The following is a 22,516-nucleotide window of genomic DNA, read 5'->3' as shown; positions in this document are numbered from 1 at the left end:
CTTGCTTGCTGCCGCAGTGCAGTTGGTGCTGGCTGGGATGTGTGAAGGTGTGGGGAGCCGACGGCTTCCCCCTTCCCTTGGGGCACTGGCCTAAAAAAGCATGGCTGGTAGCCCCAGTCCACGGTCCTTTTGTGCCTGTAGGCCTAGTCACAACACTTGTACTTGCACGAGATGTAGTCCAGCCCGCGTCGCGGTACTGTTGGGGCAAATTCGAGCTTCCTGATAATGGAGTAGTCTTGCTCCTACCCTTGCCACATGTACTCCAGCCATAGTCATATGGGCAGAAACATTGCTTTTTGTATTGTCTGCTATGCTCACTCCTGAGGACACCCTCAGTTACTTTTTGTTCCTCTCTTATGTCTTTCATTTGCTTTCCGAGGTCGTCACCAAAAGGAATTTGGAGACCAGTGTAGAGGGCTTGCAGAGATGCTGGAATTGATAACCAATATCTGGTTTCATGAATTCCTTACGCAAGGAATTTAGCTCGAAGTTCGCACTGCACAGAAGTGCTAGTGCATCTTGCTGCTTTCAGTGATATCCTGTGCTGACACTGTATGTATGTAGGTGTTGATGCCTCTCGTGAGATTCTTTTGGAGTCTCTGAAATTTGAGGTCTCATGTCTTTGAAAAGGCAGGTAGCCCATTCCAGATTCTTTGGTTGACTTTCGGCACATCCACCAGCTCACAGATGCTGGGAATGGGGTATTTAGTGATCGTTTCATCTACCACTTTGGGCTCGAGCTGGTGGGTCAAAAGGTAGGCCGTAGACTTAGCAATTTCTGGGTCAATGGGAAGACCAACTTCCTCAGCCACAGCAAATTTGGCTGCAATGTTTGGAACTTTCTCCACTACAGAAGGGGGAACTTCGCCTTCTTCAATATCAAATTTGTCATCCTGACCACTATCCCCTTGACCTGGTTGGATTATCACAGAGTTCTCATCCAAATCTCGGCCTAGAAATGGTGCCGCATATTCATCATCATAATAGCAGTCAGTATCTGCTGAGTCTGAAGGGGAGTATTCAGAATGAGTCCTGATACTCTTTCCATTGCCACCGCCTTCACGGGCTGGTGTCTGCTTTGCTGACTGTGCCTCCACAAATTGAACAACCACAGCTAATTGGCCTTCAAGCTTGCCGAGTCTATCCTCCAAAGTTGAAACTTTAGAGGCCAGTTTAGCAGGTGGTTTCACTGATTTGTTTGTACCTGTATTACCGCTAGGGTTAGCACTGCTTGTAGTTGTAGTAGTACTATTACTAGTACCTACCTTACTGACTCTAGTAGGCGTTTTGCCTTTGGCTGTCACAGTTTTCTGCTTGCACTCTTGTGCGTGCTGGTCTCCACGACCCTCACCAGTGGCTGCCGGGGACGCGACTGTTGTCAGCAGCGGTGGTGCGGCTGCCGCTCACGTTAGTAACGTTGGTCGAAGACATAAATTTCGTTGCTGTTCGGCTGAAGAATGATTGTTAAGATCAGAAACTTAGATATGTCACTATGGCGACCAGTTGATGGCGACTGATGCCTCCGCCATAATGCATGATTCTCCCTAAAGGTGCATGGTACAATGTCTTCACAATGTGTGATGACAGTTTCACATGACTGGCAAAATATTGAAATGACAGGTTTGTCAGAAATATCTTGAATGTTCACTTTCCTTGAACTAGGTTTGCTATAACTGTCTAAGAGTGCAGGTACATGTATTTGGGGAATTGAGGATTTTTACTTGACTTCTGACCTACCCTTTTGTAAGTTTATGCATTGAGTAATTTTCAAGGTATGAAGAAAGAGTGTGATTACAGTATAATATATTATATACATAAATATTTTTTTTTTTTGCATTCAAACCTGGCCTCTAACCCTTAATCTTTGACCTTTGACCTTCTGGCTGGAAATTTCCCAGAGAATCTCCATGGTAATACATGTAGATATCAAGTTTTAGAAATAATAATGCAAGCATTGCATATATACTAGTATATAAGGGAAATAGTAAAATTTTGAGGAGTTGACCTTGACCTTTGACCCCTGACTATTGACCCATGACCCCTACATTCCCTAGATAATCCCTGCCAGTCAGTATGTGCGTATGTACCAAGTTCCATGAAGATACATTGAACCATTTGCGAGAAAAGTGAAATTGTAACATTTTCACCTACTCTTTGACCTTTTGACCTTTGACCTTCTGACATGAAACTCTCTGGAGAATCTTTATGCAGTAGTACATGTCTACACTAAGTTTCAAGAAAATACCTTTGGGCATTGCATGGATATGGGGGAAATAGCAACATTTTTAGCATTTGACCTTGACCTTTTGAACTTTGACCTCTTGCCAATGTCACTAAAATCTACTGAACTAATTGCCCAATCATACATCATCCTTGGACCAAGTTTGGTGAAAGCTGCTTCATCCAGTTTTGAGTTATCATGTAAACAGATAAATTTTAGGATTTGACCTTGATCTTTGACCTTTGACCTCCGCCCAATTTCACTCAAAAACTAATCAAGCAATTGTCCCATCATACATCATCCTCCTACAAAGTTTGGTGAAATTTGCTTGATCCAGTCTTGAGTTAACTCGTAAACGGATACAATTTCATGATTTGACCTTGACCTTTGACCTCTGGCCGATTTTACTCAAAATCTAATCAAGTGATTGCCCCATCATACTTTATACTTCGACCAAGTTTGGTAAAATTCCAGTCAATATTACTCAAGTTATCGCGTAAACGAATGTGGACGGACGTACGGACGGACAACCCGAAAACATAATGCCTCCAGCACCACTTCGTGGCGGAGGCATAAAAACCTGGCAAAACCTCCCGTTGAGGTAACTTTAACTATTACGTCGATCCAACTCAAATGAAAACTCGAATTTGCAAGTGAAATTCCGGCGAATTTTCCAAACATAGAAATTTGCGTGTAAGCAAGATGGCGGCGACTAACGAATTGAGTGGCGCGCGCACTAGCGGGATCTCATGTATGACGTAATCTCTCACGAAATTACGATATAAAATACTGTCCAACCAAGAAACCACTAGAGGTATAATAGCTTTGCAACTTTATGTGAGATTTCACATGCTTCCCTTTAGCAGGTCTCATGGCAATGCTGGTTATAGACTTTATGAATTCCATTGACAAATAAAATTAATCTAATGTGCAATAAATCCTTTGTTCTATACTCATTCAAGAGGACACAACATATCCCCAGCCCTTAAACAGCCTGTATCTGTACTGTGCTGCTTGATTGCGTATAAATCCTGTAGTATTTCTTAAATTTCTTGTACCCAGTGGAATATGAAAACAAATATACATTACAGTAACTGTAGCTGCCTGTACATCAATGCAGTGTATATCATATACAGTTTTCAAACTTTCTCTCAAAAGCATGCCCTCTTTTCTAAAATTTCACAGACATGTGGTAATGTGATTTGATCATGATGAAATAAATTACTCTAGTACAGTATTCATCGCATAATCGGGCATCTGATAATCGGGATCCTCGCTTAAATGATATACGCTTCCCAGAAACATTTCCAACGCACGTTATTTTCACTGGATAATCGGGCGGGGACCTCTGATAAACGGGACAGTTTTTCTTCAAGTGATCTTTGATTTTGTTAATATTTTACACAAAAAATCTACCAAAATACCACAACAATATTTCAAAGATTCCGTATCAGTTGTCGTTTACAACAAACTTACAAAGCAAGCTTCGGATTGGTGTGTTTTGACCTCCGTCCATCCAGTACACGTACATGCATAGCCACGAAAGCGCCGTGTATAAGTATCCATGCCATTGCAAAGCACATGCCTTCGCGAACATTCTTCTCCCCTACATAAGCAAAGCCATGTGCTCGCACTCGCTTGCAATTCCTACTCGATTCACATCCAATAAAAAACATGCCTCGCTCATACAGCCCAGGCTGTGTGCATTGTTTAATCTCAGTCATACACTCTGAGGGCAAAGTCCATTGTTATCGCGCGCCTTCGTATCTTGTTATCTACTGTCTTTGGTTTCAACTTTCAACACAGCTGTACACTGTGATCTGTGTGTACGTCACAATCTTCCTCAGTTGTGACTGGGCAAAAGTTACGTGATTGAAATGAGGGCTATAAACAGTTACGTATTCAGTGAAATGGGGGAGAGAGTGGGAGGGAGAGCGTGAAAGATGAGAAGAGTTCAATGTATGTGCGAATACGTAACGTTTTATGAATCTAGACTATGAGCTGACATTGATTACGTGAACACGCGTGTTTGACAGAAGAAGAATCGAACCCGGTTGCGATTACTCTACATCATTGCGAGAATGCAGGGAGAACTGGAGGGTCGCGCCGAGGGGTAGCGTGTTGTGTATTCATGTACATGTACAGTACGTCAGTATGCATGTGTGTGTGTGTGTGTGTGTGTGTGTGTGCACTACATGTACATGTCGTATGCCGTTAGTGTATGGTGAGTACTCATCGCGAAATCGGGCACCTCGCTTAAAGGGGCCGTGTTTGCTACTCCCAACCTGTCCCGATTATGCGATGAATACTGTACAACTATTACAAGAGTTTTTGAACTGAAGGGCTTTGTCTTTTGGTCCTACTTTATTCATGGAAGTTTTTGTTGATGAATTTGTGACTCTTCCCTCACCATTTTTGTAGTACTTTATGGAGCAATTGGGTGACCTGGCTGGATCAAAGTTGGCCATGAGTGGAGCAATGTATTGTGTGGCAGCGAGATATCGATGCACGTAAGATCCAAGGTACATGAAACCTGCCAGAAAATGAAGATCAGCAAAGAAAAATAGACAGAAGCAAATGGAAAAATACATAGAATGGCATGGACGAGGAGAAAGTATGAGAAAGGTCAAATCATTCTGGGGTGAAATTAAAAATAAGAGACTAACGAAACAAATCACAAAAAGAATGATTAAGCCTTGTTTGTGTTTTTACTTTCTCAAAAACTCAACGAGTAAAGCAACGCAATTCACAATTTCCAGATTTCTTGTTCAAATACATCTACACATGCTCTTCCAATATCCTTTTTTTTCTAAGAAAATTGCAAAGATATATTATGTACTTCCTTCTACCAGTACCCACATTTCCTGATAATGCAGATCACACTGGCCTTCTAATCATTTGTTAAGTTAAAGTACCAGCATGTACCAATGAACCAACATTGGCTGCGTTTAGTATAGGTAGTTGTCACTGATGAAAAGTATACTGAAAATATGATTGACAAAATCCTAGTGAGAATGTTCTTGACTACATCTATCCTACATAAAGGTGAAAGGATTTTCAGTATTTCAGAATATCAGAAAATCAAGTTGTGAAATTCTTTTCACTCATGGAGTGGAAACCATTATAGTAACTACCAACATCTTGCACACAAGGGAGACTGGTCAGAAACACTCCGATAATGTGACCTTACCACCTGTTGTCAGGAACAGCTCTGTGATGTTGTGGCCATAAAATGGGAAATTAAACTCCAGCTCAATTTTCTGCATGATAAAAGAAGACAGAGATTAAAAAATGGCATGTTCAACAGGGAAATGTCACATAATTATCTGGCATTCAAAAAGTTGGCAGCTTGTGTTATCAGGAGCTGGGTACTACAGCTCTTTCATAACATAGAGGAGAAAGGTAGCTCCAGGCACTTCTTCCACAAAACTAAAAACAGTTAGTGATATTTGTTTAATGTGATAGGCTTCCGCTCATAATACTAACTTGCAATAAAAACTATTACTTCTCAGAATACTTTAGAGATAAACATGTCTTCCTTCCCATTTCACATACTAGTCACAACATAACTGTAAATTGTTATATGCAAACTGTAATGCTATTCAACACTTCAGAAAAGCAATGTGACTGTTACATATTTGACTGGGATGCCTCTGATTCAAACACACAAATTTTACTATCTACCACAAGAACATTTTACTGAAATTAATTGATCTTGGCCACCATGTGGATCAACCTTTAACTCTCTACAAAAAAGGAAATATTTTCCTAGACATTTCTTTGTTACACCAAATAACATAATGTTCTAGCTGAGAATATATTTCTATCCCTACCAGATGCTTTTACTGACGAACATTCCTCGCTGTAGCAATACCTTTCAATACTAAAACACAATGTCTTACAAGCAAATGCCAGCACTAAGAATATTGGTAGTATGACAAGAGCTTTTCAATTTGTTTATCAACACATTAAAAAAAAAAAAAAGATGCTAAATCTGTAATGACATGGCACTGACAGAGGCAAGGTGCTACTCACAGCTGCTAATCTTGGATTTGTGGACAAGTTTGGATGCTTCTTGCTATCTAGTTTAGTGAGGTCCACCCAGAATCTGGCACCATCAGTACTCGTCTGGTGATACTTCACAGTGTAGTAAGTGTGGCTGTCCTGTAGAAAAAGAGAAAAGAGAACAAAAATAAGATGAACCATGCTACAAGGAGACTGTTGGGACTGCTCTGTTGATTTTTCCTGGACAATATTAAGCCCCGTAGCATTACAATAGAACACATTGTTTGGTTGTACATGTAAATATGATACATACTGTAAAACATGATATATTCGCGGCATGAATTTTTCGCGAATTGGAACCGACAGCCTTTTTTGTGGCATGAAATTTTCGCGAAGTGCCACTGGCGTTCAATGCATATAGTGTAAACAAGGACTTTTGCGTGCATTTTAATTTCGCAAATCTTGGCGCTCGCGAAATTAAAGTGCACGCGAAAATTCCTCGTTTTACAGTACTCAAGTATGCATGCAGCACGGAGGGTTGTGGACACTGTGTATAGATTGTGCTGCACTGATGTGCACATAAGTCTATATATCACACTAGAGTACTATACTATAGAATGTGCAAGATTGCCCTATCCTCCAGACCAGTTACACCTGCAAAGGCTGACAGGTCTACACAAGAACTGTCATTGGTTCTTTGTGGCTTGTTGAACTTCCTAGTATGTTATTTTCTCAAAATTTGCCTCAAGACTGAGAGACTATAATGGTCTTATCTACTGAGTCACAATGAAATAAAGAATAAAGGAAAAGAAAACAAAAAACAGAGAGAAATCGCTGAAGCAACATGCAAGAGGTTAGAATAGGCAAAAAAAAAATATCGACGGTGAAAGAAGATGTGAGGACAGCATAAAAAATAAGATGAAAAAAGAGACATTTGGAATATTGCTCATAAAAACACAATCATGTGGTTAAAAAACGTAAATTACTTCAGAAAACACACAATTGCTTTTCATCAATCGCATATTACTGTATAGTTGTTACATGTAAATGTCTTGTTTACTATAATATACAAGGTACCCTTTGTGGAATTAATGTAAATGATTTTGATACTAAAATTTATGCCATTGCATCATGCAGAAAATCATGTAAACTCTGATCGTGAAAAGTATGTAACTGCAAATTTCAGAGACAATTAATCTTGGCATTTGAAAAATATCCTCATCATCAGCCACACTGGAATGTTGTGTGCTGCTGACAGTGAAGGCAGCTGTCCTACAGGTGACATTCACAATTTTTCAAAGAACTTTTTCGAAACCTTCTATCCCAACACCCTGCAAAGATTATCTTTACCTTGGTAATCACTGCCTTGCATGATAAACACAAACATTCTTTCTGCAATCATCCTTTGGAGTAATACGCCCATTCAAACTAGGATAGGGGGAAGAGAGTGTACCACATCTCTGTGGATGTTGTGTTAAGTTCACCTACCTTGACTGACAGACTTTATTTTAATCATTCTCCATATATGAGACCTATCCTCACGCTTTACACTGTCTTGGAAAACAGATTTGTATTTGTCTCCTTAATGGCTACATAACCATTGTGAATGCCACAAAATGGAAGAGCAAACCACCCACTTGTCTGTTCTCCTTTGTTGTACAATATTTAATTCATCTTTTCCCCACTGAATTTTCACGTCTACTATAAAAAAAAACCAAATCAATAGCATATTCTGCTCATGCAATGCCGTATTCTTAACTCTAAACTACATATATACACTACTGAGAAATACGTCTCAGTAGATGCATCATTTTCTTCAATCCAATCAGCAAAATACTGTGAAATCGTTCATCGTATAGATTAAACAAAATTGTGAGGAAAAAACAAACACTTTTTTATTAAATCTTTGATAGAGCAAAAACGAATCTCATGTTAGGCCGCCAAATCCCTACTAAAGTAAAGCTGCAATCATCGGCAGACATGAAAACACTTGACCATGTTTGAAATTTCAGGACAGGAAACTGCACAGTATCTTCAATTATCCACAAGAGGAAATGTGGATCACTGATACAGCAACAAAATCTCTCAGGAATTGTTGCCATGGTTAGTGATTAGAAATTTTAGTATACACTAGCTAAGACATGTAACAGTGCATTCAAAGAAATCTGAGTCAGCTCATGTGGTTGTATAGCTGTCAGCTGAATCAAAAGCAGTTAATCTTTTTTTTTTCTCATTTGACCATCTTTAATCAATATTGTTTTTACTTTCTTTCTTCTTTTTTTTTCTTTTTTTTTTTTTGGGGGGGGGGGGGTAACATGGTATGATCAGCAAAGAATGAGAAATATCCTTTCCCTTTGACTACTTATTCATAAATCTCATTAACTCACATACTATGCAATTCAGAAAAGCAGTATTTTTAATGTTCTACAGTGAAAACTTATGAGTATCAGCAAACAATCTTAAAATAATACTTAAATGAAAAGTATGATGGATTATAATACAAATTATATATAACAAATTAGACATATAAAGGTACAAAGCAAGATATTTGTAAGCCAGTCATTTAGGTAATTTGTTGGCCTTACTATGCATAACCATGTAATCCAGATGAATAGCTCATCTTTTCCGGTCCTTTCTGAATGCTTTCTTATGCAAGAATGATAGAGAAACCAAATATCACAAATGCTGGTGCCTTGCTATCTTCTAACGAGGGTAATCTTTAAAATAAGGGCAGGACAGATGACTTCACGAGAGAGCTAAGGCTTATGCTGGTACATTGGGATGAGAGTAAGGATCTAACAAAGTATAGTATGTATCTATAGGAATAAACACAAACACACACTCCTCAAGGCCTTGAAACATATGCTGTAAGTTAAAACTTAGATATTTGTCTCAATATTGAAAGCAAAGAGTGCAGGTGTGGGTTTCATGCTCTCAAAGTTGACTTGGTGCATATATTCTGAGGACCATTCTACAGGCATGGATCCATTTTGAATGTATTACACATGGTCTCTGGCAACAAACATTTCCATAGTCAAAACATGTCCCAGGTTTGCTACTTTATCTTCTTGCCATGATTCACATTTGGAGGTATTCTTATATGGTATATATGCATTCATAACAGAGTGATAACTATCAAGTGACCTTTGACAGTTTCTCTGGACTTTTTTTTCCATGAAATAATGACCTTACCTCAACCACCTCTGTCACATTTGTTTCACTGGTGTCTACCTGCCGGGCTGTGCGGAATATGACTCTGGCACCAGGATTGTACGCTGCCTCTCCTAACTCTGTTTCAATTTCATATTCTTTTCAATGTAAAAAGAAAAATATCATATAGTTTTAGACAATTATATGTAACAGGATGGGATATTCAGCAAAATACTTCATAGAGAATACAAGTTATGTTTACATTAAAATATGGTACTGTAAAAGAGGAAATTTTTGTGCATTTTGCGCAACCAGAAGCTAGCACAAAAATAAAAGCACATTAATATTTTTGTGTGCCATAATGTTCTAGTAGATAATGTCTTGATTCTGCAGAATTACAAACATGTGAAATTCATCTTACCAGACCGGGAATGAAAAATTACTTGTGCAAAAATATCCACTTTTACAGTAGTTACACTGAAGGAGTTCATTCATTGCCACATTTTTTTTTGAGAATTCTATACATTCGTAACGCTATATTACCAAAGATGTAAACTTGAAAGTGGCAGTCTCTAAGAGGGCCCCTCTTTTGTGATATCATGTTGATTATCAACTGTAATGTCATGAAGTGGTGCAATTTTTTTATTCACATTTGTGTTTTTGAATCTATAGACAATGATTCATTCTCATATGTAAGAAAACTAATACATTCACTTTATACAATGTACATGATTCAAGAAAATAAAGGCAACATCTTTATGTGATTCATATCATAACACTTTGCTCTTGGAACTAATCTTAATATAATGCTGTTGGCACTTACTACAATACTGATGCTAGATTTATAAGTAGCCTCCTGTGTCTTCGTTAGAATAAAACACACACACACACACACACACACACACACAAATAACCTCTAAGTATGCATTCAAAATTGACCACTAGCTTCTTCATTTTGAAGTACTTTTGAATATGACATAATAAAACAAGCAATCACACACAAATAAAGAAGGAAATGTTTTTACGTAGTTCACAGCCTATTTGATCCCATCTAAATCAAGGATGAATGAGGGTAGATTGTGTGACATGACAAAGTACAGTAGATGGCAAAATTCTGTTTTTACAAGGGCACTTTTGATTATTGTGTATTTATTTGCAATAGTTGCATTTATAAGGTAATTTGTTTAGACCCAAAATATACAAAAATATGGCAAATCGATTATTCATATTCTAGGTAAAAAGAGCAATAGAGAGAATGAAAATACCTGTGAAAAGTACAAATAGTCATTGGACATAAAATAAAAGCTTGAAGTGTACCAAAACCCTGAGTATTATGCTTGCTATATTTGTAGAATATGCTTGAGAAATGCCCTCTGCAAAATATTGGATTGTTATTCCAATTTTTATCTATTGGGGTTTAAATGTAAATTTTAAAGAGTATTAAAAAAAATGACTTGAAATAGACTAGTCGATCAACCGATTCTTCTTATCGAACAATTGTGCTATCAATATTTTTTTCCAAATACATCTTGAACAATAGTGATATGTAATGCATGTGCGCTATCAACTCAACTGTCTATTAGGTATCGAGTGTCAAACATGACTCTCTTGCCTACAATAGGAGACTTGGAAGGTGCGATACATTTAAATTGATCAGAAATATTTTTACTCATGTTCTTTTAGCTACAGGGAAAAGTAGGTTTGGCTGAATGCCAAGGGACTTTCTTGATTGTTTGTTCCTACCTCTGAATGAATCACAGCCTGATAAGACAAGGGTGACAATGCAGAACACTGACAGCACCCCTCTCTCTGATGAGGTTACCATGGTAATGCTGAGGCTTCGACTTCCTGTACTTTATGTATCGAGTGTGGCTGACTTCTTGGTAATGTCCAATGATACCTGTGGGGTACAAGAGACAAAAATACATGATCACATTAGCAGCTAAGTAAAAGGAACATGATGTAGATTCTTCCATAAAGATTGGAGAAAATGAGTCAATTTCAGTGTATTAGAAAACCCTATTCTTAATGAATTTGATATTCAGAATAAACAGAATGCCCCATCCTCAGTATTTGAAGTGCTGTTTGGGGGAGGGTATGAGTCCATACAATTAAAAACCTTCCTCAATAGCATGTCAAACCCTTTGGACTGATCATTCTCTATGTTTCCTTCCATGCCAATCATCATATTTATTTTGAAAATTCCTTTCAATGGGAAAATTTGAATTAAATGACCACTGACAACTTAACATGGGATGGTAATACTCTGCTTCAATATGTAGCCTCAAACTTATGTCTTGATATGGATTAACAAACACAAACCTGACTGATATACCTTAAACAAAATGCATATTGTAACACCAGAAACATCTGCAGCATGAAACTTTCACAATTGGAGCATACAGCCCGTTTTGCAGCATGAACTTTGACGAATCACCACTGGCATTCAGTGCATTGTGCAAACTACCACTTTCACATGCCTTTTACATTCGCGAATCATGGCTCCTGACAAGTTTCATGTACACAAAGATTTTTGGTCTTACAGCCAGTGGAAGGCAGAGAAAATACACTGTACATTGTATAGTATGCCCCTGCAGCAGGAATGGTGAAAGTCACAGGACCTTAGATATCTTGATGTTCTCTTTGACAATACACTGCATCATAAACATCATGTTAAACTAATAACAAATCTTAACAACACTGGTTTGATAAGGGGGATAACATTCTAATTCTTGAAAGACATTAAATACAAGTGTATTTTGTATTTCCCTTTGATATTACTTTACTCTAATAATTAGTGCGTAGTATAGGGTTTAAGTGCTTCGTTAGAAGGATCAAAGGATTTGTACATGAGACTAGTACCACAGGGTCTGTTACTTAACTCCTCATACATAATCATACCGATATGTAATTTGAGCTGAACTTGCCTGCAGTCAGAACAAAACACTATCCTCATAAGGTTAGGAAAGACATGTGTTGAAAATCTAGAATAATCTCATGCCTGAGTGCTTTTAAAAAGGAAGAAACTTTTACAAATTTCAGTTTTATGGTTATGTCAGTGACAACCCATCCCTAATATGCAACAGTTAGGGAAACATGAGATATGGCTATAAAGTCTGTATTGCTGTTATTAACAGTCTTCATACAGACATGTGTATGGTCCGTATCCAGGCAATTACCCCAAGAGGGCAATTACCCCCCCCCCCCCCTTCCCGGCTAAATACTGGTTAGTGGTAAGGTTAGAGTTAAGATTAGAGTTAGGGTTAGGTTTAGTGTTAGGAGTTTGGGTACAGGTTAGGGTTAGGTCAGGATTAGGATTAGGATTAAGGCCAGGGGAAGGGTCCGGGGTAATTGCCCAGGGGGTAATTGCCCTAGACCCGTATGGTCACATGCATCATTCATAAGAATCTTAATGGGACAGCCACAAGGAGGGCTAAAAGTGGACCTGGTTGACCAGGGCCATTCAAATCATATAGCAATTACTAGAAGTGAAAGGGTATTTAGCTCAGGTGAACACATCAAGAGCAACAGGAATAAACATTTAAATATATGATTTATTTTGCTTTGGTGTTAAAACAAGTCCTGGGAAAGGTTTTAACCCTCATCCTGATTCCATGATCTTCCAAATCTTCCACAAGTTGGCAGGGGAAGCATGATGCTAGGGAAAAAAACAAGAATCCAGATCAAGAAGAAGCTCCAACTGTACCAATGAGGCCATTACACAGCTAGCCACATCCAGGAGTATGAGACAACATTGAATCCTCCTGGATAGTGCACAATGCTGTCAGTTATCAAAAGGTTGCAATGCAATCACAATAATAAGTTTTATGCTTCAACCACACCTTCAAAGGTCATATAGTCCTGAGTGATTCCTAACATCTATTGGGGGGGGGGGGGGGGGGGGGGGGGGGATGAATCAAAGACAAAAGTATACGATGTATACTAACTTGTCATCTTGAACCCAACCCCCCCCCCCCAAAAAAAAAAAAAAAAAAAACTAAACTAAACTAAACAAAACAAAACAAAACAAAACAATCAAACAAACAGGGAAATAAAATGAAACCCCAGTTAAAGCACTTGGTAAACTTCTGTGAATAAACTATCCCTATCTACAATCCGAGGCACAAATCAACAAAATCTATATGTATGTGGCATCTATATGGATGCTAGTACAAAGTGGTATGAACAACTTCCATGATGTAATGAGTAGCAGGGAAAAACATATCAAAGACAAGAAAGCAGCTTGAATGCTAAACAGTCATGTCACAGTGCGACACAGCACAGTGAGGCGCACTGGGTCGAAATCAGCCCCCAAAAGCTGTATAGTGTCTTCAAGATGATGCATCGAAAAAAGGTGCCTAAATCCATTACCAGCCTTCTACAATCATACATTGTTTATCAAAACATTATTGCTTGAGCAATGCTTTGGTGAAAGAAGATTCGACCCTATCAAAGAAAACTGGTTTGGGTGACAGCAGAAAACGGAAACTGAAAAGGAATCACTCAAAGAATGAGTACTGAAATTATGAATAATGAAATCATTGACATAAAGATTAAGATTAAGATCACAACTAATAATCTTTGTTGTGGGAATGCAGTAAAGGTGTTTCGAAGATGTGTCGTATAACACATGGAGATCTTTGATAAGTACCATTTGTAGAGTTCATGAATAATTCATGTATGTTACAGAGAATCATGTGTTTTTACCCTCAGGTTGACATTGTATCTAAAAACTTAATGATACCACGAGAAGGTTCATTATACTTGTTTATAGTCTTCACTTAGAGACATACATAATTTTTGTTACTTTTACCTTAATTGACTATTCTGCATTTCTTATTTGTATGCTTGTACTCAATCTAATATTTCCTTTGATTCCTTTGTACTTTGTGGCAACTCCAATAATTCTTTTGATATCAACGGCTTACCATTAGTTTCACATTTGCATGCTCTCTAGTCCATGAAACACCCAAGTGTAATCTTGTACAACACATGCCTTGGGAAATCACCAACAACAAATTACTGTAATGTTTCTCTTGCCTTTGTACCATAAACTACCACTATGTCTTCTTTCATTTTTATTTTCACTTCTTTCAGTCGATATTGAACAAGATTTTATAATGTTTGAAAATCATAAACAAAACAGCTCTTCTTCCTATTTATTTTCCAGTGACTAGCATCTAATCTGTGTGCAAGCATAGCTCTTTCTTTTTCTGTTCCGATCTTTATTCTTCAATCATGTATTAGTCAGTCTCATCTGATTTTGATTCTGATTTCAATTCAATGGCCAGACTAGCTGGCGGATTGCAGAATTTCTTTGGAGAATTGTAAAATTAATCAAGCATGCTATTCCTTCAAATTTATTCACAATAATAGAAAAGTACTTCATCATCATTAATTGACAAGTCTTAACTTTGTTTTAATCTTGTAGAGCTAAGTGAGGCAGACAGAACGTCTGTACAGAATTGAGCAATTGTTAAGCTTTCTCTTTCTTTCATTTACATCTGTATCTTATATCTTATATTTTCCAATCTTTCTTTCTGTTATTCTTTGTTTCCTTTCATCCCTTTTTCCATCTTTCCTCCCCTTCTAGCCTCTGTCATTCATTACTTTTCTTTGCATTATCCTATCATCTTCTTTTTCAGGTCTATTATGTTACCAGTTATACTTCTTTCATTTTTCTTTGTATAGTATCTTTCCGTAGGTTTTCATCCTGTGATATGGACACTTTTTCATCCCTTTGAAGACACCATGCAACTTTAATGGGCTAATTTTGATCCAGCAAGCCTCAACCTGCCATGCTGCATCGCGACCCAACTGTTTAGCATAAGCCCAAGAAAGCAATATATTCCAACTACATAAAGCTCACAGCTGAAGGACAGGAGAATTGAACTGTATAAAAGGGAGAAAGAAAGCAAGAGAGAGATTGGTGGTTCTGGCAGGATGAGAAAGGAATAGTCTGGCTTTACATGTAAGGAAGAAAGAAATATATACACCTGTAATAAAGAATATCTATTAGCATATGCAGTTTGAAGCTTCATCTGCCCCATTGTTTTTGAAAAACTGATATCCTTGCCATGGTAAAGAGAACCAAAAAGAAGTTATATAACTGAGGCTCCTCCTTTCTTCAATTTCTCCATGCATGGGATATTCTGAGTGTGCAGTGAGGAGCATCATCACAAGACACTACCACCATGTGCCATACTGAGGGATTGCAACACCTATTCTCTTTGAAGCTTAGACATCATCAACAATTGGAAAGCTGTATTATTAAATCCTTAACAAACAGGACTGCACTGAGACCTGTTTCAGCACAGCATTCAAGAGTCACTCTGTGAGCAACAAAGGCAGGGTTGTAAGAGGCTTAGAGGACTGTTCATGAAGTACATGTAGTCTACTGCCCTCAAGACCTGAGCATACTGATTCACTTAGCGGTGAGTCAAACATGTGTAACGTCAGAAATTATGTCACTATATGGCCTCTCTCCAGTCAGCTGTCACAGGTGTAAATATATCTGCTTACATCACCTCAGGAATGATTCACTGCACTTGTTCACTGCAATCTACACACTCTACCTTCTCATTCTCATTCTTACCCTTTCTATGCACTATATATTGTTAGTTTAGGCTCTCCAGTTGTTAAACTATCCTCGAGAACAGTTGTTCCAACCAAAAAGCATGAAGGGCCCACATTCATTGCTAACGTGAACTTTGACAGCAAAAATAGGCTTGATTGCACGCAAGCTGGCATTACCCAAACATACATTTCCATGCAGATGTCGAGCTACATAGTTACGCTAATATACCATTCATAACTTTGCACAATCACTGGATAAGAGAGGCAGGATAAAGATATCTGTGCTGGATCACAATCTCCTATTTAAACATATAGAAAATGGAAGAGAGGTCCGTTTTAATGGGAAAATGCTTCTGGACATATTGCAATACACAAAATAAACTGTTAATGTGTTTATCAATAGCATCTACAACCCTTTGGAAGGATTAATGTTACGTATCTTGCCAGTTATCACCCAAACATTTCATCAAACATCACAGGTTTAAGATGTCAATAACTAATTATGTCTCATTTGCTCATCTTTTTGTTGACGTTTTGTGATCATTCAATTTCTCCAAAGCAAAAAAAAAAGGGGTGTGGTTACAAACATATGCATGCATCTAGGAATGACAATGTTGAAAATGATAAGAGATAATGTCATTTCACAGACTTCCTCTTGCAGGCGCGGGACTAACATGTTTTATCAACCCTCCACATTGCTGTATTACATTCAGAAGTTTGAGAGTGAATGTATTTCTATTTTACTTGCCCAACTATGCAACAATGTGATCGTCATTTGGATCAAATTCAACAGTGCTCTCAGTTTTCATACCAAATATCAAGGTGTAAAGCACTGCCGTGCAATGCCTTCCTCATTCTGGTACCGTATCTAGGAATGATATCAGTCAAAAATCACTTTATAAAGTCCAGGTGAAATTTTTAAAATATTGATACTGCAGCAAGCACATTTCTTTTCTGTCCAGTCAATATGAATATCTTCTCCCTGCTTTGCTACACAGTTCTGTATTCACAGTTGTGAATCAATAGAATTTATCAGAATATAAAGATTGAGCTGACATTTCACTGCTGTATCAAAGCTAATGTCATACATTTGAAGAAAAAAAAAACAACCCAAAACAACAACAACCATAGTTAAACTCCTGTACTACCGGTACATAAACTATTTTTTGGTTCCTACCTGAAAGATATTTCAGCTTGTGTAAATCTCCCATGGGTATGAAAGAGACTGCATTCAATAGAGAAGACATGACTCACAATGTAAAAAATTGGTCAGTCTTATCCATACTTCAATTCCACTATGAGATCAAAACTCCATTTGATGTCTTTAAAAGGTAACCATGACATGAAGAATTTACAAGTACACCACGGCATCATATTATATAACACTGTGGTTTAAAGAGTTATTCAGATGAGGTATGGAGGACAGGTTCAGGGGTATAAAGGTAAATATATGGTTGGACATATTCGTTTTTCATTTATTTAGGCTTATGTATGTGTGGGTATTAGAAGAAACAGATGCAATATTTTACATAGTGGATGTTGTTTTTTTTGTTTTTTTGTTTTTTTACTGGGTGTAAAGATTTCTGTTATTTATATAATGAATAAATGTTATATGTGTTGTTCTGTCTTTTGTGTTTTATTTTGGAGTGTGCATTCTTTTTATGTGTAAATATGCATGCCACTTGTTTATGAAATTTTCCATTTTATGGAAAATACATACCGGTAATGAAATGAAAGTTGTCTAGAGACCGCATTTGAGAATTAGATCCGCTATATTTCCAGTGATACTTACACAATACCAGGTGGTTCAGTACTTTTTATTCTACGCCAATTTCTGTAAAGATGCAGTCATTTTCAAATTTCACTGGATTTTTGCGACGTATGAGATAATAGTTTGGGTGCAACACGCGTTCCATACGGTGAATTGTGTAAGCTCGTTGATCCATGTCAACAAAAGATACAGCTTTCACATTGGGCGTGTACACACACACACACACACACACTGTTTTTTCCTGGCCCGCGCCCAATGTGAAAGCACGCTGTATCTTTTGTAATGAAAATCCACCGTTCCGCTTTTTTGGGGACACCCGGTATAGTGTGTCTGCACTGTGAAACAGGGCACACTTGTACAATATATCATTCTCTCTCTTTTTTTGTAACTTGGCACGAATTTTTACAAAGAGCTAGAGGATGGATAAAGTCAATGAATCATATTCGCATAGTTGCCATAACAGGAACCTGAAAGCAACTGCATGAGCCAATGTAAAACAGCTACAGATTGTAGCCACTCCTTCCATTTCCTATGAAGGTATTCATGTTTGAGTCCTTGTCATATTTTCAATTAATTATGAGGAGAATTGAAGAATTGAAGCAAATCTTGCCACTTTGATAAAGCTTATGGTTTCTCTCTTGACCTAAGCATTCTTTGCTGAAGGTATGGCCAGAAGGAGTGATACCACAGCCAAAGTTCAGTGACCTTCTACCTTTAGCCTCACAGGATTTTTTTTCCCAATAATCTATTTGGCACTTTTTCTCTTCTGGTAGCAGACCTGGTCTACGTGTTGTAAGTATCATAATATATCCAACAAAGGGGTTTTCCTTGTGTTTTGAACAAGATTTTGAGGCATACAGACTGACAGACAACCTGAAAACATAACAACTCCTTATCACCCTACTGGCAAAGGCATAACAAAATCATGTAACAATATGAATACAACACTACGTTGACTCAATTCAATATGCCATCTCCTCTGTGGGACATGCACACAGGGACATACAGTTTTAACATAAGTTTGTTACTGGAGTTAATTCCATACAGTGTTTCCATACAGTGTCTAAGAGCCCGTTTACACCAACTTTTGGGCCGGCCCAGGGCCAGCCTAAAAGTCAGTGTAAACGCACGCTGGCCCAAATGCGGTACCAAATTTGGACCCGCATTTGGACAAGCTCCGGAGGTTGTCTCGGGCTGGCCCTGGGCCGACCTATTCTCGGTGTAAACGCACGCTGGTCCAAATGCGGTACCAAATGCGAGTCCCGCTTCCTTTCCGCAGCGATCGTGACGTAATTGCGTAATGTTATGAGTGCTTATATCGTGCATGCTGTCTTGTCTTGTCTTGTCTTGTCTTGAAGGAGCGGAGAATTCTGTCCTGCAATGTCTCACAATGTTTCATCTCTGTAATTTTTTTCCCTCACTCCAGAAAATTTGTGCATAGGTAAGGATGGTGAGAAACTGTGAAATTGATTTTTGTTGGGTAGTGGCGGTGATGTGACGTTATTTGTGATTTGAATTATCCCAAAATCCACGCTCTGTCTCGGACAAAATAGTCATTACATCCCTAGGTATTCAGTTTCATGTTAGTAAAAGTGATCGTGACGAAGATGAAAATAATTTTGTGTAACGTTAGGCCTATGCTCCTGATCTGATTGAGGTTGGATGAAACTGCGGCTAACAAACCATTGAAGGATTACGAATACCGGTAGTGACATTTTAAAATTATGAAAAAGAAAATTGTATAGGTCTAGGTGCTATGCTAGAACGTCAGTGCTAAAACTGAGGATTGACTTTCCAAGCCACTCCATTCAATTTCAATATATTTCTATGTAGACTAGAGTATATTTCTATTAGCAGTTAACCAATGGAAAATGGGAAGTTTTTCAGCAAAAAATAAATAAAGTAATGAAATGAAATAAAAAATAAATTAATTAAAATTCTATTGAGATGGAACGCTTTCATGTCCTTCCGTGACAGGCTAGGGCTAGATGAATACAGAAAACTGCATTCAGTCCTCACTGCAAATGATAATTTCATTCCTGCAGGAAGACCTCAGTCTAATAAAGTGTATGAATTCTTCATTAGGAATTCTTCATTTTAAGAAAATAGCAGAGCGCCGCTACCGTCAGAATATTTATATATAGGCCGGCCCAAATTCTCGGTGTAAACGCACACTGAGTTACCGCAATTTGGGCCGGCCTAAAAGTGGTCAGGCGGTGTAAACGGGGTCTAAAGAAAATTCATACAGTCTGCTAGCTGGCTGCTTTATCTCTGGCTCCACAACGGAATAAAGTGATTTGGAATCATATGTAAGGTGGTGTCTATAACAATTTGCTACATTTTAAATTTGTGGTAGAGAGCATTTGATTTGATTAAATTTCTATTCATTTCAACATGCTGAAAAAAAAATGTGCTATCAGCTTTTAAGTTTGATGAGGAATGGCTGATTTTGCTATAAGTATAACACACATTTCCACAGACACATGCCCGAGTATACTTGGGACTAGTCTTCAACGAGTTACGCTGCCTTTCAACAAGGTCATGCATAAGAATTTACAAAACTGAATCATGAATAAACAACAGAGCAGGTGGAAGAAAAATATAACTGATTATTAAAATATAACATAAATGACATAAGAAAAATCATAAAAGAGAACAAATTCATAAACACAAAATAAGTGAGAATGGCAAAGAGAACATGTTGAAGACAACAAAAAAGAAATTATAGGGGTGAACAAAATGGACAGTCAAAACAAAAACACAATACAATAAGCTGTTGAGTTGAGAGGCAAGAAAATATCGCTAAGATAGAATCTTCAAACTTTACCATCTGGATTGCCCCTGCAAAAGAGCTGGAGTTGTCAATGAGTTAGTATTCTGGGATAGATCATTAAATAGCTTAGATATGCTGGTAGAACGGACTACCGTAAAGTTCCGTGTATAAGACGCACCCGTGTATAAGACGCACCCCTACTTTCGGACCTAAAATAAAAAAAAAAAAAAAAAAAACGAAAATTTCCACGCAAATATTGCGTGTGTCATACATATTATTTCAGCTCAAAATTTCCCTAGAATGCAGCATGTATTTGCTCTATTTTTCGTTTCCTTGTATATTTTCTTTAAACGGTATTCATCGGACATCGGCAAAATATGGAAGACGCAAAATGCGAGACTTGTCTCGGTACTCACTTGCTATTGTTTCGCCTTTCAATTGTGGTACATGTGTCATGCATATCGTACTCATGAGTGTACAGTACGATCTTTGCTGTCATACATAGCAGAGGGTGTCTCGCATATTTGACGCATGTCAGACTGGAAGGTTCATCACGAAAAATAAGAAAAACATCAACAAGTGTAGCAGAGGGATCATGCGGCAAGACGTACGGTGCGTACGGTAATTACACTCATGCACTGTTGTTTCGTCCCGGAGGGATTACCAGTAACATGTGTGTCTCTTGTACCATGCTTGCATGCACAGTGCTAGCCTTTTGCAAAAGGCAGCTCGCTATAATTTCAGCACACGCACGCATTTTTTAATCCCTTTGGACGCAACGATCATACATTGTACAGGATTACAGCCGAAATGATTCATGAAATCATCCCATTCCCGCTGGGAACCAACAGCGTAAAATACCTCGCAAGTTACGATAAACAACGCATGTATTGTATATGTTACTCTATTTGCGCTGGTGTTCAGAAAAACTTAACAAACGCATTTTATACAATTTGATTTTGTTAATTGACATTTTACATCGTACACTGTATTTCACAAATGATAAAAACATTCATGTAGGATGGTTCGATACAAGAGGAAGAGATAGGTGTAGAAAGAATTACGAATATGATCCTGCCCAGTCTACTTCTCAAGAACATTTCGAGTTTGCGATTTGGGAACCAAAATATGGTAAAATTTAATACTCATAAATTCGAAGCAGACACTCTTTAATTACATTTTTTTAAGTTCAAAAGGCTTAAAATATTATCAATATAGAGAATCGGGTAATATCATTTTAAGGGTTATTTCCCCCTATAAATTTCTGCTTTAATAGATCAAAAAAATAACATGAAATTACCTTCTTTTCCATTGAGAAGTAAATGATTATGGAGAAACTAATTACTAAGTAAGGAAAGCTCAGGTAATCGTTGTTTCTAAAAAATTTTGATCCTTTGCAGAAAAATATAAGCACACGTTTTACCACCTCAGGAGGAACTATATATGTTGACTCATTTCCAAGGGATAAGGTAGTGATCACTTTGACTCAATGTCTCAGAGTACGGGCAAATTCCCATGGGTAATACACAGGCTACATCTGGTTCCCATAAGCAGTGACTCAGCATTCTATACACGATATAATTTTTCTGAATAAAACAAAACAAAATTCATGATTACATTGCTAACAATATGTCACAGATATCAAACACATCTTCAGAGACAGTGGAAGCCTGTAGAAAATCACTCTTTTTGGCCAATCCTGTGAAAGCAATGAGAATGAGCCAGATACATGTACATGTATCTTTGGAACACAATTACAATGATCCATCTTGAACAGCCTGAAAATGAAGGAAATATTGATCATTGATATGCCACAGATACGTACATCGTGTACGCTACACTTTACCAAAAAATTATATTTTGGTGTACATAACATTTATAGATTTGTAGATTTCATCTTCCATCACTTTTTTTTTCCCCCTAGGGCAGTAAAAATGACAGAACACTGTAATACTTTGCGTACATGATATTACATTTACCTACCCTAAGATAGCACTGTGGGCACAATTATTGTGGGACA

The 22,516-nt window shown here is 37.8% G+C and overlaps 1 protein-coding gene across 3 annotated transcripts in view; it reads right to left on the bottom strand.

Moving 5' to 3' along the window:
- Positions 1–22,516, bottom strand: part of LOC139718904 (plexin domain-containing protein 2-like) — a 66,768-nt gene that overhangs the window by 22,474 nt on the left and 21,778 nt on the right. For all 3 annotated transcript variants that reach the window (XM_071630371.1, XM_071630356.1, XM_071630364.1), the window contains exons 2-6: positions 11,120–11,276; positions 9,419–9,534; positions 6,257–6,385; positions 5,412–5,481; positions 4,632–4,754 (exon numbers count right to left, since the gene is read on the bottom strand). In XM_071630371.1, the coding sequence (XP_071486472.1) occupies positions 4,632–4,754; positions 5,412–5,481; positions 6,257–6,385; positions 9,419–9,534; positions 11,120–11,201 (520 nt within the window). In that variant the 5' untranslated portion in view covers positions 11,202–11,276. The remainder of the gene's footprint in view (positions 1–4,631; positions 4,755–5,411; positions 5,482–6,256; positions 6,386–9,418; positions 9,535–11,119; positions 11,277–22,516) is intronic.

The sequence above is a fragment of the Diadema antillarum genome, unplaced genomic scaffold, assembly GCF_040938485.1.
Source record: "Diadema antillarum isolate AM-2024a unplaced genomic scaffold, OU_Dant_1.0 scf00000008, whole genome shotgun sequence".
In the NCBI taxonomy this organism is placed as follows: Eukaryota; Metazoa; Echinodermata; class Echinoidea; order Diadematoida; family Diadematidae; genus Diadema; species Diadema antillarum.
This window is presented reverse-complemented; position numbering and strand designations above follow the sequence as displayed.